The sequence below is a fragment of the Thamnophis sirtalis genome, unplaced genomic scaffold, assembly GCF_051295495.1.
Source record: "Thamnophis sirtalis isolate CommonGarterSnake01/CBP01778 unplaced genomic scaffold, rThaSir2_p1.2 scaffold_9, whole genome shotgun sequence".
Lineage (NCBI taxonomy): Eukaryota > Metazoa > Chordata > Lepidosauria > Squamata > Natricidae > Thamnophis > Thamnophis sirtalis.
The window spans coordinates 27045131-27060747 of record NW_028261389.1 but is presented as its reverse complement, the minus strand read 5'-3'; the positions used below and the strand labels follow the sequence as shown (position 1 = coordinate 27060747).

The following is a 15617-nucleotide window of genomic DNA, read 5'->3' as shown; positions in this document are numbered from 1 at the left end:
TTGAGTTAACTTACAAGAGCTTTAATGAAAGTACATATAACTTAAAAGTACAAGGTACAAATACAAGAATATTTTGTTCTGTTCCTGAAAGGTCATTGGTAAGGCACATCTACTTTAAAGTTGTAGAAGTATGTCACATAATGTCATAGTTAAGCAATCAATTGCATTTTAGGACAAAGAAAAGCAAGCTATGCAACATATACTGTATAGAAAATATTGTACACAAACTCTGGACAAAATATCACAGCTTAATGTATTCCTCAAATATCCCAGATAGCAAGTTATCATTCTTTTCTCATCTTGGCTTCTTATTGGTTTAATGGCATGTCATAAATGGCATTTCAGGTTCTTTAGAGAAATGTATTTGACACCCAACTTCTTTTAAAAAACTATTAACAAAAATACCAAGACCTGGAGAAATAGTCAAACTCAGTGCTTCCATTATGCCAGATAATCTAAATCTGTAACTCTCATTTTTTCTTTAAAAACATGCATTAGTTCAAGGATAGGTAAGTAGTAGTAAAAGTGCTTAAGTTCTTTTCAGTTCATAGAGCATACAAGCCCACACCAACTGTTGCTGCTAATAAGAAAAGAGCGAGAGTCCAACGCAAGAGTGAGGTGCTGGGCAGCAGGTCTGTATGCTTCATCTGTGCTTGGCCATTTTCCTTTAGCACTGTATTAAGAAAACAAATATTGTTCAGAATAAAAACCAGCTTGAAAGGTTGCATTAATAAATTATTAAGCACAGCAATGTTTTAGTCACAGTCATAGCATCACTAAATACCTAGTACCTAGTAGCTCTGCAAATAAAGCATACTGCAGTAACACTGCAAAGTTTATGAGACCATATATTACAATTGTGTGGACTTAAATTGTGGGATAGACAACCAATTGGTGGTTGTAGCTTTCAAATGAATTAACTATGTGGGATGGGGAGGGAAATGAGGAAATGCACAACTTGTAAGCAAGAACAACCATGAAAAGTTAACTATAGTCTTATAGTTATACAATCAAATATATGATCATAAATCTTTAAACAGCCATAACAAGCCATGGAGATATCAACATGGTAAATATGTGCATCGTGATATCACAAAAATGATGAAATTATTCAATATATGTGACAAGATGCTCTTGTCATTTTCTCCTCTGTGGATTATTATATGAAATATTTGGATATGCATTCTTTGGTAGAACTTCACTTGTAACTTATAGTGTAGCCTATACCAAATTTAGATATTTTAGATGCACATGGGAAGGTAGATGACAAAGGGAGGTATGAAAAAAAATTGACCATATTTTATAATATATACTGATTTTTCAATTATCCAGGATAAAAATCAATAAGAAAATAAATTGCAATAGTGAATATTAATGAATCATTATTTTTATTGTGGTTGAAAAAACAATCTGAAAGCTAAAATAATTGCTTACGCTGTGTTCTGTTTCTTCCTGTTGTGTGAAAATCTAATTTGGATTTCCCAAGATGATTGTTCTGTGGAGGCTTGCTTTGATCCACTAACTTTTGCAGCTCCTGAAACACCTGAGAAAAATGAATCATAGAGTAGTTTAATTGCAAAGAAGTATTCTTTTTCTTCGTTCCTGAATTTAGAATTTGAGAGATCCATTTTAAGGAATTTAGAAAGTCTCCTTATCTTCCAGTCTTCCTGCTTCAGTATAACTTTTGGTATGGAAAGCAACACAAAAATGGATGTTTAATATGTTCAATGATGGCAAAGTAGAGCTTTGCAATAATGGATATAATAATGAATATAATTTGAATATGAAATGCTATAAATCTAGTGCATAGGTAAATATGAAAAATTGGTTCTTCCTGTAGATATGTTTCTATCTATCTGCAGGTAAAGAAAATGTATTTGCAATACTAGTAACTTGGGAGGAGAAAAAGAAAGAGGGCTCCAATTCATATTTCCTAATCAAATACATAATACTTCATTTGTATTGATAGAATTTGAACTTTCTTCAGTATGGAAAGTATTGGTCATGAGATCATCAATCAATTACACATACATTTAATTTTGAATTCTATACTGCTAAGTGCCTCTATTGTTGGAAATAATGCATAAGTATAATGAATAATCTAATTATCTTTTTAAAATGTCCATGCTAATGACCATGACCACATCTTATAAAAATGAAATTCAATAGTTAACAATACATAATATGGGGATGTATTTTTTTAAATATGTCTTGAATCATCCCAATTTCACCTTCATTGGCTGACTTAAGTTACTGGTATTATGAAACAGTTTTATAAAACAGCACTATGGTTTTCTCTATTCAATTTTTCTTTTGAGATAAAGAGGCTCTTATACTGTAGCTTTTACTCAATAGAGCTAGCTGCTATAACTCCTTTGTCCTTCCCCACAATGTTCTTTGAGATACAATAGCCTAATAGTATCTTAATAATATTCAATTGATATAAAATGTTACAAAAATATAGTGAAAAAACCCAGGCTAAATGCTGAGATAAGCTAATTATAAACAGATGTCAGGAAGCAAGGATTTTTGATAGATTTGAATACTTCCATGTATATTTTCAAAGGATTCCCCCCCTTTTTTTCTTGAAACCTGTGCTCCTTTGTAAAAATTAACCAAATCAATTTGTAGGGTCTTGCTTGAAGCATCTTAAGAATATGGTAATATGTTAATTAGTTATTATTATTTACACTGGTTGATTCTAATAGAGCAGGTTGTTTTATTTGAGAGGGTCATCTTAAGCTTTTAAAATGCAGCACAATTATTTCTAATACACCCAAACTCCAGGATCATAATAATCTTTATGATTAGCCAGAGGAAAAGTTCTATGAAAATCACCCCATCGTTATTGATTGTTTTTGATAAAGAAGGAGATATTTCAGTATACCAGATAAAACAGCAATCAATGTTTAAGTAGGAGAATTGTACTTCTTAAAATTACTTATTTCTTTGCTTTGCAAAAATTAAATATACGTGACTATTTACTCACTTCAATATTCAAAAGAAAAGATTTTCTGGCCTCTTCAACAATTCTCTCAATAGTAGAAGAATCCATGGGGATGCTGTTCATCCGAGCTCTATAAAGCTGTTTGAATTTGCTGATGTTGGTGATTCCAGGGAAATTGAAGAAAGACAGCCCTTTTCCAGTATTGGGCAAATTGAGAGATTTCTGGGCAATCTTCTTCAGAATTTGGCCTCCAGACAGATCTCCCAGGTATCGAGTGTAAGCATGGGCCACTAAAAGCTCAGGCTCATGCTGGCCCACGTGATGTATCCTATCCACATATTTTTGAGTTGCTTCCTGACACTGGATGTCTTTCTTCCATGTGGGACCATAGAAATACTCCAGGTCATCTTCCAGTGCAGCTGTGCGATTCAGTTCATTGGGGAAATAAACAGGCTCATATACTGGGTTGTCCTTGTTCCTTTCAGACTCTTCCTCCAGAGCCACATAGATGCAATACAGAGAACCCAAATAAAGCTAAAACAAGGACAGGGAGGAAAAGAAAAACAGTTATAAAATCTCCCTTTAGTCGTAAATGTTTCTTATTTATTTGATTTGATATTTAGATTCACCTTCCTATTAAAAAGCCACAGTGTTCATGAGTTTTGAATTCCAATTTTAGGTGGAAAAGGCTCCTAAGGACCAATTCCGTTTTGATAGCATTTGATGTCTGGGCAATTTTATTTGATTGTCTACAAATTGTGTTCAACCCTTTCATGTCATTTGGAATGGTTACGATGTGACATTTTATATTGGCATTCAATTATCTAACAATATGTAGGTTTCAAAATCTTCATTAAACCCAGTAGGTTGAATGCAGTAGTATTGCCTCATTGATGTGAGAAAAAGGTGTGGACACCATATGTATTAAATTTGATTGGTCTTCATTTGTTGACCATTTGAATCCCAATTATATACATTCTAAAAGAAATAGAATTGATTTCCTAAAACTGCATGTATAGTAACAGATTTCAACACTGAAAAAGACTCAACCTACACTGGCAATGTTCCTGATAAAATCAGTGGGTTGTAAGTAGTGGAAAAAAGTTTCGAGTGATTTTCCTTATCTATCGTGACTTTCCATGTAAGAGTTTTACTGTTACAAATGCTCATCCACCCCCATATGGAGAACTTTGAGTTGCTACAGTGGCTAAAACAAATAAGAGAGAAACTAGGCCCTCATTCCAGCATTATTTTCCTACAGTGCAACATCACCGCTAGATACAACCAAACTTTTAAAATTGACAGAAATAATTTTAAGAAAAAAGACTTTAGGTGTTATTTTTCCACTGCCATTTTTTAAAATGTTTTTTTTTATAAAATACTTTGTGTAATATTGGGTCTAAATACATTTGATCAGAAAAACAAAACTAGATATCTTTTAAATATTAACCAAATTCCATGAAACATTTGCTTAGATTCAATAAAAGAGCTAGTTTCACAACAATTTGAGGAAAATACTGTGTTTAGAGGCTGTAAGAAAAAATAGGACTACTAGAAAATGGCTTAAATATGCAATGCAGTCAATATCCATGCAGTCATATAGACCCTGGTTAGTAGGATGTCTACATAGCAATTTCCTGGGGTCTTAGATTGGCCTCTAAACTTGCTAAATTTTTAGCACTGTTTAGCTGTTTTCATTTTTCACCCCAGGTTTTGGACAGGTGGGCTTCAAAACTTTTAGCAAGGGGTTCTCTGCCCAGTTGCTGGGTGGGTGTGGCCTAGTTGGTGGGTGTGGCCTAGTTGGCCTCCTTCACCGGGGGGGGGGGATTTTGCCCGCCCTGGATTCTGGAGGCTTTTCTCGAGCCTCTAGGAAGGCGAAAATGGCCTCCCCAGGCTCCTGAACTTCCAATAGGCTAGTTTTTTTGTCCTCCCTGAGCCTCCGTGCACATCTTGCACTTACCTGCATTCAAAACAGGCTGCGTGAGGACTCCTGGGAGGTATGGGGTGGGAGGAGCCAACCAGGGGTGGGATTTGGGGGTTCTCTGAACTGCACAGAATCTTAGCTAGAGATTCTCCTGAATCTCTGCAAACTCCCAGAAGCCACCCCTGGTTTTGGACCCTTGTGTGGCTTGAGAGTATGGGAGGAGCATGAGTAGAACAAAGTCATTAGAGAATGTAGATTGAGTTTGCCGATCATAGTTGTTGTATTTAGTGATCTACAATTCTACCCTCAGCTAGCAGTATAATATGATACTCTCAGACTGCATCAAAATACATATTTAGAATATAATGTGTTAGAGCTTTGTCCAACACATTTTAGAATCATATGCTTTCTTTTATTCTCCTGAGAACTTAATGTGATGGAAATTATTTTATATATTTATATTATTAAATTTATATGAAAAACTCACTTTCTTAATTTAGCTATTAGAATCCTTTTTATATTCAAAGGTTGGTGCCCCTTGCACTAGCATTTTCAATTTGGCTACACCTTGATGCCACTATTTCACACTTGGCAGATCATGCAGTATTATGCAGATTAATGGATTAAACCTTTAATCAGGTGTCTGAAATATGATGTATTTGTCTTGAGGTTAGTGTTTACATTTCAAATCTGTAATTTGGTCTGTTGCACTTTTTTTTAAAACTCTGCTTTCTTTTTATATTGTCTACTTGTCAAAAGCAGCATGAAATGTTGATAATCCTAAACAGTAAAACAGCCCTAGCCAGTTGGGATGACTCCTCAAAGGATTCAGCTCCTATAATTCCCAACTTGCATAATTGCTATAGCTGGATGAAGATGAAAATTAATAGTCTGATACAACTTGAAGATTCTCCTTTGAGAAATGTTGCAGTAGATACTAGGTGAGAATTAGGGAAAGGAAGAACTGAGAGACATGTTTGATGTTGCTGCTTAATCAGCAGTTTTAGAAAGGGAAGTAAATGTTTGTCAGCTTCAAGAGATTATTCTTAGAGAATGAAATGTATTACTATTTTTTTTCCAGGACCTCTAAAACCAAGCAATTTTTAAAAATATAATAATTGTTCCTTTTCCAGATTTTTTTTTACTATTACTATTAAGAAGTCTGGGTGGAAATGACAAATTGTAGTGAATCACTGAAACTTCCCTAACCCATTAGCTGGTAATCAGCAACTTTGGGCAAAAATTCATTGAAGAAAATGGAATGTACCGTCTTGATTCTATTTGTTTTCTCATTATTTGTTCTTACACCTAAAAATAACAACAGAGCCAATCATAATAAACTTGCATTGTATGTAATTTAGACCTAATGTTACACAACCATACACACATATCAAAACTTATTTACATTTTCTCTAGGTAATAATGGAGTTTTGAATAATTATATTAGTTATGATGTTTCTTGTTTGTACTTGCCTCTCATTCAATCTAGCTTACTGGAGACCAGCCAATCAACAAAGAAAAGGAATCTGAGGAAGTTCTAACATTCCATTTGCTAGAAGTATTTTGGTCAATTGAGGTTAATTTTATTTGTAGTGCCATCACTTCCATTTTACTTTAGTAAAAATGTTCTACCTTATTTTTCCCTCTGTTGGTTTTATTAATTGTGTCCCTACCTCCTAGCATCCATTGTCCATTCAGCACTTTTATCTAATGACTATTTCTAGTGGAAATAGTCTAACAGTTGTACTGGAAAATGAATATTAAGGTATTTGCGCATTTCTTTGGTCATCTATATGCAAAAATGCATAATATGTTCCCATCAAAAAATGAATCAGGGAATTGTGTCTTCCCATCTTCTATACTGTAATTCAACATAAAATTGTATACTATGATTTACACTATCAGTTTCCTTTCTTTTTTATTTTAAGAGTTCCTCAATTCACTTTAAATATATAATGCAAATATAACAAACATATAATGTGTGATTTCTTGTTGAATATGCATTCTAGGTCTATATGTGTAATGCTGCTATGGTGTAATGTTTTTGTTTCAGAACAACAATATTTACCAGCACAGTAGACTTGTCTGTCAGGTTTATTTTTTTTTACTTGCTTGTTTTCTTTTTGTTAATGTGTAATACATGTATTAATTATTCTATTTACAGAATTCTATATTTTCAATCTTTTATAAAGTTGTGCATTCTGATGAAGTTCCTCTTCTCAAGCAAAATCTATATATATATATCTCAAGAATAACTTGAATTAAGTATTTGGATTATGCCTTAACTTTAACAAATATTATATTCCCACGTGTACTGAGGAACAAGTTCTAGTGAAAATTATTTCTGAATAAACATATTTAAGATTGATATAGCAGTGGAAACAAAGCACAAAATTGCTTACACCAATTGTAATTAAGGAGAAGAGGGTCAAAATCAGAAGAAGAATGACTAGGCTTCTGTCTCTTATTTTATTTTTAACATTTTATTAAAATACTAAGGTCCATAAATTCAAACCAGATCAAATGTAGTTATTGGCAGAAGTTACTGTACCATTGAAGTTAATAAATAGTAGAAATTTAAAAATACATAATTATCCTGGGAATTTATTTTCAGTTCCAAAACTGAATTTGGGGGAGGGGATTTCCCTCACACAAATCCTCCCACTCTTTTTTTCTACCTGGTACTTTGTCTTCCATGGAAAGCCTGGAGCCTTGAAGGATCTACGGTTCTAAAGTAATCTGAGTTGTCCAATTTCCTGTGCCCAGGATAGTAAGCTAGTTCAATTTCCTTTTACATCAACTTACATTATATTGTACCTACAAATCTTTATTTCCTTTACATCAACTTACATTATGCTGCATCTACAGCTTAATTTACAATTTATCCATAAACCATTGCTCCTCCAAAACCACAAGACATGTACCTTAAATTCATTAAGTGACACCTGTCCCTTTTGGAAAATCTTCATGAAGTCTGTGTTTTCTGCCTCTTCATGAACATCTTTGGTGTTTTCCTTCAGGGCTTCTGAAAGGTCCTGAAACTTCCTATTGAAGATATGAAAGAAAGGGAGTGGTTTAGGATATAATTGGTATTAAAGAATTTCTCATTAGTCCTTTAACAAAGAAGTTAAATTGGCAATCTTAGGAAACCAGAGAAAAAGATGAACATTCTTTCTAGACAATAGTGAAAGGACCTCTCCATTCTTCCAAGGACAAGATATGTTCAAACAAAAAGTTACATTTCTTTGGACAAAAAAATAGTTTGGGAAAAATTACAGATGTCAAACTAAAAGATCACATATCAGGCTGACATTTAGAATGGAATCAGATTGGTGGGATTACAATCTATTTATTCATACGAACTTTTCTGGGATCGCAGAGATCTGTTAGCGAAAGAAATGCCAAGAATTTTAATGTAGAACATCTGTGAATGAGAAAAGTACATGCTGAATATATATATATTAATGTCTTAAAACCAACACTCACCCTTCAGTGTGCTGAGCCATTCTTCCCTTTTTCTGTTGTTAGCTATCCTTTCGTCTTTCTGTTGTCCTTTTGCTTTGTTCTTTCCAGAGCCTGAGAGGTTTCTGAATGAAGCAGTCCTCCTCCTTCATCATTCTCTTTATACGTTTACTGTGCAATCACGTGCTCAGCCAGAAAACATCTAACCTCGGAAAACATAAAGTTCTCTTGCGACATGTACACTTTTTTTGCCACACCTCCTCACTAGAGAAGTTCAGCCCTTTCCTTTTTTTTCTTTCTTCTCTGAGTAGGGAGGGAGGAAGCGAAGTCATCTGATGCGGCTTTATTGACAACTAAGCACAATAGGATGTCAAGAGACTTCTCTGTAAAGAATGTTGGGCATTAACCATTTCATTCCACAGAGCCAACCAATTTCTTTTTTCAAATATTAGGGTCTCTTGATAGCATTTTTTAAATACATATTGGATATACAGTACAAGCAATTCAAAAGAGGCAGACAATATACTGTACACCATATTTTTGTTCCTTGAGCTAGGGGATAATCTTATTGGAAGCTTTGATATACATGTGGCAGTGGGAAATTTATGTTGCTGAAGTTTCTGTCAGCCTACTGGCAGAAAGTTCCTGCAGTGTAGATCTGTTGGTAGGATTTGATCAGATGTACATGAGAAATCCAGAGATGCTTGTTGGTGACTGAATGTGAATCCACTAGAACCAAATCTATCTTGCCCCCCCTCTATGTGGTCTCCAACTGGGTAAGCTTATTGTAGGATAAATTTCTCCCCTCTATAATCAACAAGAGGGGGAAATAATGCTCTTCCCTTGATTATAGTGCCTCTGTAATCCATTTTGCATTATATTGGGAGTACAATCTTATCTTTGTGGCAGTTTCATTGGAATACTCTGGGCGGGTAAATTAATTGCCAGACTGAAATCAATAGTTCTATTAATGGTGTACTGAAATAAAACTGTTTATCTGTGGGAGAGCTAGCCAATCTGCAACCCTCAAATCCTTTGTGAGTGACCTTTTTATCTTTTGTCAACTCTCTGGATGGAGAAAAAAGGACAATCTCATAAAGAAAAAGGTCTAGAAACATTAAATAATGGGTGACTGTCAGGTTTTGGCTTTGTCTCCCATCCTGGAAGGTGGCATCTGACAATTGCCCATAAAGAAAGAAAAAAAGTTTCTGTGATTGATTTACTGCAGCAATTCTTTGGGTGCTGAACAATAGGAAATGATCAGCGCAGAAATAATCCATTTTCATTTGTTTTAGCTTGGGAGGCAGACACATGGAATCCAGGAAAGAGGACTTACTTACTCAGCTCAACTTCTCAAAAATATCACTTTTCTTCAACTAGCCAGATTATTCCAGAGCATGGTGACAAACGGCTGCCACTCCCCCCCCCCCGCTTAATCTGGCTACATCATCATTGAATTTATTCTCACATGTATATAAAACAATTATATAACAATACAGAGACAGCTCACATTATCTACCACACTGGTGAGTCTCCTTCGTTACAAAGGATGATTAATTGTTAATTAACTGTCCCTTGTGATTTGTGCTATTTGGGCAGCAGAAAGAAAGAAAGAAAGAAAGTCCAGTCTAGGAAAGGTAAAGAACCAGAAATATCTAAATGATAATTCTTCCCACAGGCCATCAGAATCAACCAGTAGGCAGTTTTAAGCAACAGGGTTGCTTCGTAGAAAGCATCCTGCTACTGAAGTAACCTGTTGCTAATGTCTATTTCACCATCATCATTTTCTCAAAATTCTTTGATATCATAGTGGGTGCACTAGTTCAGTGCATATATAATAGAACTATAGAACAGTGCATATAATAAGTTCAGTGCACCCACTATGAAAAGCAGCATTATAGGAAACTTGGGTAAGCCTGTGCTGTCATAAGACTCCACATATATAAACCAATAATAACTGTGTTACCATCAAGATGAACTTTGGGCAGGAATAGAATTTTTTGGATCATGGGACTTAACCTATCTACAAAATGGCTACTGTGGGCCAAGACACAAAATAATTTTCTCAGTAAGCCATTTTTGGACCTTATTTGTTTAATTAAATAAAAGAAAGAAAAAGGAAAAAAACAAGGGAAGGAAAAGAACCATTCTCCTCCAACCCATCTAGCTCCACATAGTTCTATTATATCTGTCTTTTTTTTTCTTCTTTCAGTTGGATAGAGTATTTCCAGTTAGATACTGGATGCAGCCACCTCCTATGGTGGTTGTACTTAATTTAAAAAATAATGATTGAGAGATCTTTTGGTAAATTAAGGTGATTCCAGATGCTCAAGAAAAAAACACACACATTTTCTCACTAATGTTACCAATATTTATAAAATAGTGCTTTGGTCAACGTACTAAACCTCCATTTAATGTTTTAGAAAATACTTGCATTTGAAACTATTGGGACACCTCACAACTGATGAAACCTCTTTTTTGTATATGTGGGCCATGCCATTTTGGCAGTATCAGCAAGGACAAACACTTTTGCAGACTGAAAAAAGGGGAGAAATGACTTTCCTTAAAGTTATTGACACAGAAGCAGAGACAACCCTAGGTTGGGGAAATCTGCACCTCACAACAGGATTTTTTGTTGTTGCTACAGGGCATTTTTATTTAATAGTTCTTCTAAACCAAGGGTATCAAACTCACATTGTCACGGCGGCATCACGTGACGTATCAGGACTTTCCCCCCCCTTCGCTAAACTGGGCGGGAGAGGGGGCAGCACATGACACATCTGGCCCGTGGGCTGTGAGTTTGACACCCCTGTTCTAAGCGATAACCTTTTAACCTCCTAAAATTATACTCTTCTTAATTTTTTTAGTGGTACAAGATTCACCACTAGCCCTTATATCTGAAATTTTGAATGGCCAGTTATTTAGCACATGGTGTGAAATCATGCTTCAGTTCCTACCAGTAATGGCTGCTTCTTTTCCAACTGTTGGTAAGAAACAATGCAGGAAGCTAATCTTAGAGAAAGACACATGCATTACTCAGCAACAACAGTGCCTTTATTGCAACACTCCAACAATGACACAGCAAAATGTTCTATGTACCTCAAAAAGAAATAATGACTCAGGGAGCACATTGTCATGCTGTACAACAGGAAACAGCAGCTGGGTGCTGCTGGGTGGAGTGGAGAGAGGAACTAGCAATTATTTTGTGAAAGCTCCCTAGCTGGGAAAGAGAAGGTAGCGTGGAAAATCCATGAACAAAGAGAGTTAAGAATAGAGCAGTTTTAATTTCACAAGTCATTTTGATTGTACAGTTTAATTTAAATGAAATATATTCTTCATCTTTTGACATTTTCTTGGCAACATACAAAGATGGTTTGCCACTGTTTACTTCTAAGATGTATTTCAGTTTTGCATTTAGTCTAAATTAATACTCTTACTCAAGTATTAAATCAGTCCCATCTTTGCTTAGCAATTTTCCAAGCCCAGATAAGATGAACTAGCTCAGTGTTTCTCAACCTTAGCAAATTTAAGATAGATGAACTGCAGTTCCCCAGAGCTATGTTTAATTGATCATAATTTATACTTCTGTGTGGACAAAGTATCAGTCATTTAACTCTCCAAGGTCTGATCAACTCCATAAATATAACATTTTGCATGCTTCATATGCCAGTAAGATAGAGAAAAATGTTACAGATACAGTGTACACAAGAAAAGAAAATTGTATACAATTGAAGAGCAATTTTAAACAAAGAGCAAATTATATTAAAATTAATGCTTGTCCATGATAATGGACAAATGTTATGTCCTGTGTTGGCAAAGCAAAATGGCAGCTACATACCAAATACTTGCTTCCTCCATTATATTAGAAACAGACAAAACTATTCAGATATACAATAGCAAACCCAAGATAAAACAATATATGCCTGGAAATAAAAGTATTTGATAAAATAACAGACAGTGTTTACAAATCAATCAATCTATAGTTAGATCAAGAAATTTTTCATGTCAGATCTTTATATTAGTTGAGCTTCCTGGTTCTTTTTTCTCAATGTATTGGCTTGATTATCACTTCATTATTATTTTTTTGTATTAATCAATGCTTCAAGCTTCATGGGCATGATTCAGAAACATGCACACATTGCTAATTAAATAGGAAGGCACATGTGCTTCTTCTGGAGTCACAGTGCATTAAGAATGCCAAGTGCAACACTTTCACTAAGTCATTGGCTTATGATGCAAATATAGGCTGAGCTCATTTTAGCCTCATGCGTGAGATCAAGAGCATCAACCACATGGATAGAGTGTGATGTATTTTAAAGACAACCTTCCTAACCTCTGATACTTTTCAGATATTCTGGACAACCACAGCTTTTATGGCTGACCAGCAAGGAATGGGAGTTTTATTTTACACATCAGGCAATCCCTGGACTGTGAAAATTCCAAGGATGGCCAATAACTCTATAAACTGGTGACAGTTTTCTGGATTGAATATGTGTCCTTTACCTATTGCTCATTCCTGCAAATCCAGGAGCTGGATCAGTCATCTCAGCAAAATCACTTGGGAAATGTTCTATGAACTTGATGCTAATTACTTTATCACATTATACCAGTATTGACTTAAGGTAGTTTAATTGCTTAGGTGTGACAGAAATGCACAATAGAATTGGATTGTGCACTACACACCCTTACCCAGTGACTCATAATATGAACAAATGAGATATTAGCAATGCAGAAAACCATCACCAGCATTGTAATCTGAAAAGATAAATACACTCTGTTCTTTAGGATAATGAGAGCCCTTTCATTTAAAACCATGCCAATTTACAAATGGCTCCGTTATTCTTTGATATCTTAGTATTGGTTATGTACAACAACCAAAACGCTTTGATTCTGGTGTATTTGAAAACACAGTGAAAGGAATGATATGCTGTATCTTTGGACATGCAGAAACTCCTGCCATACCTGTTGCTCAGTTCCTGGACTTAAGACCTTTCAAGTAGAAAGATACCTAATAGAAGAGAACGTATGAAGTTCAGGTTTGAACTATGGGGTCCTTGATGCTCTCTGAGCTTGGTTGTTTTCGGGGCACAAAAAAAACAAAACACCCAAGCTCAGAAAATATCAAGGACTCTACAGAAAGATAACGATATCTTTTTAGCTTCCCCTCATGGAAACATCTGGAATTCTTTTGCATGTGAGGGGGGAAAAAAGGCAAGCAACATGAAGGTCAAGGGGAAAGAATCAGGCAGGAAAATGGAACAATAAAAGTTTTGCATGGATTTAATTCACACGAGGGAAGCACATTTATTTAAAAAATGTTTGGATTTCTGTTTGCTTTTTACTTGCTATAATCACATTTTTTCATGTAATGGTTGGATATCTCTTTCATGGTTCAACTCACATTTGTTTCTTTTACTCTGTTTTCCCTATATTTTTCTTGTAATGGCAGCAGAACAGATATTCTGACCACTTCTTTGAGGATGTCATGATGACTTTTTTTTTAAAGAAAAGTGTCATAGCTATTTATTATGTTGATTATAAACACACACACCCCAAAAAAACCAGAATTGTAGCATATAAGAAGATGTCCATGTATCAGTCTAGTTAGTAGCAACCAAATTGGAATAAATAAACTGTACTGCTGAGGAATCAATTACCTAATGAGTATTACCAAAACCCCACATCCCAATCAGCTTTCTATAATAAATATCTAAATGTTTATTAATAACAGTTCACAGTCTGCTTCAAAGAAATGGTTACTATTTTTATTGCTTTGCAATATTTGCCTTTTATACACTTAACCACGGTGGCAAGATTTCTTCCAGAAAGATTATTTTCTTTCTGCAGAGAATGAATTGCAAAATGGCAAACAATATAAGGCAAAGATCAAACCAAAGAAAAACCAAACTAAACCAAACAAAAGGATCCTTTTGTAACTAATAGTTCGGTGCAGCCTTTTAAAGTCCAGTATGTTATGAATTTCTTTCTTTTTCCTTTCATTAGCTGTTAGTTGGGCCAGAAACTGTTAAATGATGTTGAACCCTATTGCTTATGAGAAAATTGCTTGCAGTTCATCCAAAGAGCTGTTTTTTCCCCAACCAGGATGTGAGCCAACTCAAACAGCTGCAATCTCAGAACAGCTAACAGGAAAATACATGCAGCTGTGACTCAGCAAAAATAGAGATTGAAACCTTTACTCAGCAATGTCAAGACACAAACAAGTTCTACCATGACACAGCAGAATTAGAAAAAGGCATATGACTTGGGACCCCCCCCTCCTCCAAGATTAGTCAGCACTTTTCAGACAAAGGGCTTTTTTTGTGCAAACGAAAGGGCTCATTTGTGATTGGAAAGAATCCAGAACTCAGAAAAGATTGCCAAAGGCAAATGAACACACACAACCTTTACATTATTCATTGTCAATTGTATATTTCATTATGGTAATAATGAGTGTGTAATTAGTGAGATAGAAAATAAGTATGTTTAATTTCTAACCAGGATTAAAAATATCTGATTTCTGATTTAAAATAAAAACAGTTCCCAGAAATGGATATTGTTGAATGTATTTTTAGTAAACTTTGGGAATACAAGGTCTTACTTGTATATATCTTAGTATGGTCCTCTACCAGAAACACAAACTTGCAGCCTATTAGCTGTTGATCAAACAATAGTACAGAAACAGTCCCATTCAATAATCTGTTAGTGGTTCTATTGTATTTCAAATATAACCAAATATGCATGGGAATTTTTCAAACATTTTTGATCAACCAATTTTATTTAGTCTATTTTCTTTGCTACCCACAATGACAACATCAGCAAGTATTGTGGGCCCAATTGATAAAAGAAAGCTCAGGACCGTAATGGTTGGAAACATGCAGAAGAGGACTTCATCCTGCAGTGGATAGACAATGGCTTAAAAGATTATATATACGTGTGTGTGTGTGTGTGTGTGTGTGTGTGTTTAGTTTGCTTAAGTATACTAAATATGTGCATATACATATATACAGACAGACAGACAGATATATATGATAGGTGCAACCCAGTCGTGGGTTTCAAAACTTTTTAGAACCTCTTCTCTAGGTGTGGCCTGCTTTGTGGGAATGGCTTGCTGGCCATGTGACCGGGTGGGAGTGGCTTGCCAGCCATGTGACTGGGTGGGCGTGGCCAACTTGTAAAATGTGGTAAAACTCACTTAACAACGCTCTTGCTTAGCAACCAAAATGTTGGCTCAGAAACTCTGGCATTTGAAGCATACAAGTCTTAAAGCTGTCAAGTTACAAGACC

General features: G+C 35.1%; 1 protein-coding gene across 1 annotated transcript; it reads right to left on the bottom strand.

Moving 5' to 3' along the window:
• Positions 1-8505, bottom strand: HMOX1 (heme oxygenase 1). The gene is made up of 5 exons (XM_014053000.2): positions 8358-8505; positions 7796-7916; positions 2990-3481; positions 1435-1543; positions 1-673 (listed from the first exon to the last, which is right to left on the bottom strand). The coding sequence occupies exons 1-5, from the start codon at positions 8375-8377 to the stop codon at positions 546-548; spliced, it is 870 nt and encodes a 289-aa protein (XP_013908475.2). The 5' UTR covers positions 8378-8505; the 3' UTR covers positions 1-545.
• Between the last annotated feature and the right edge of the window lie 7112 nt (positions 8506-15617).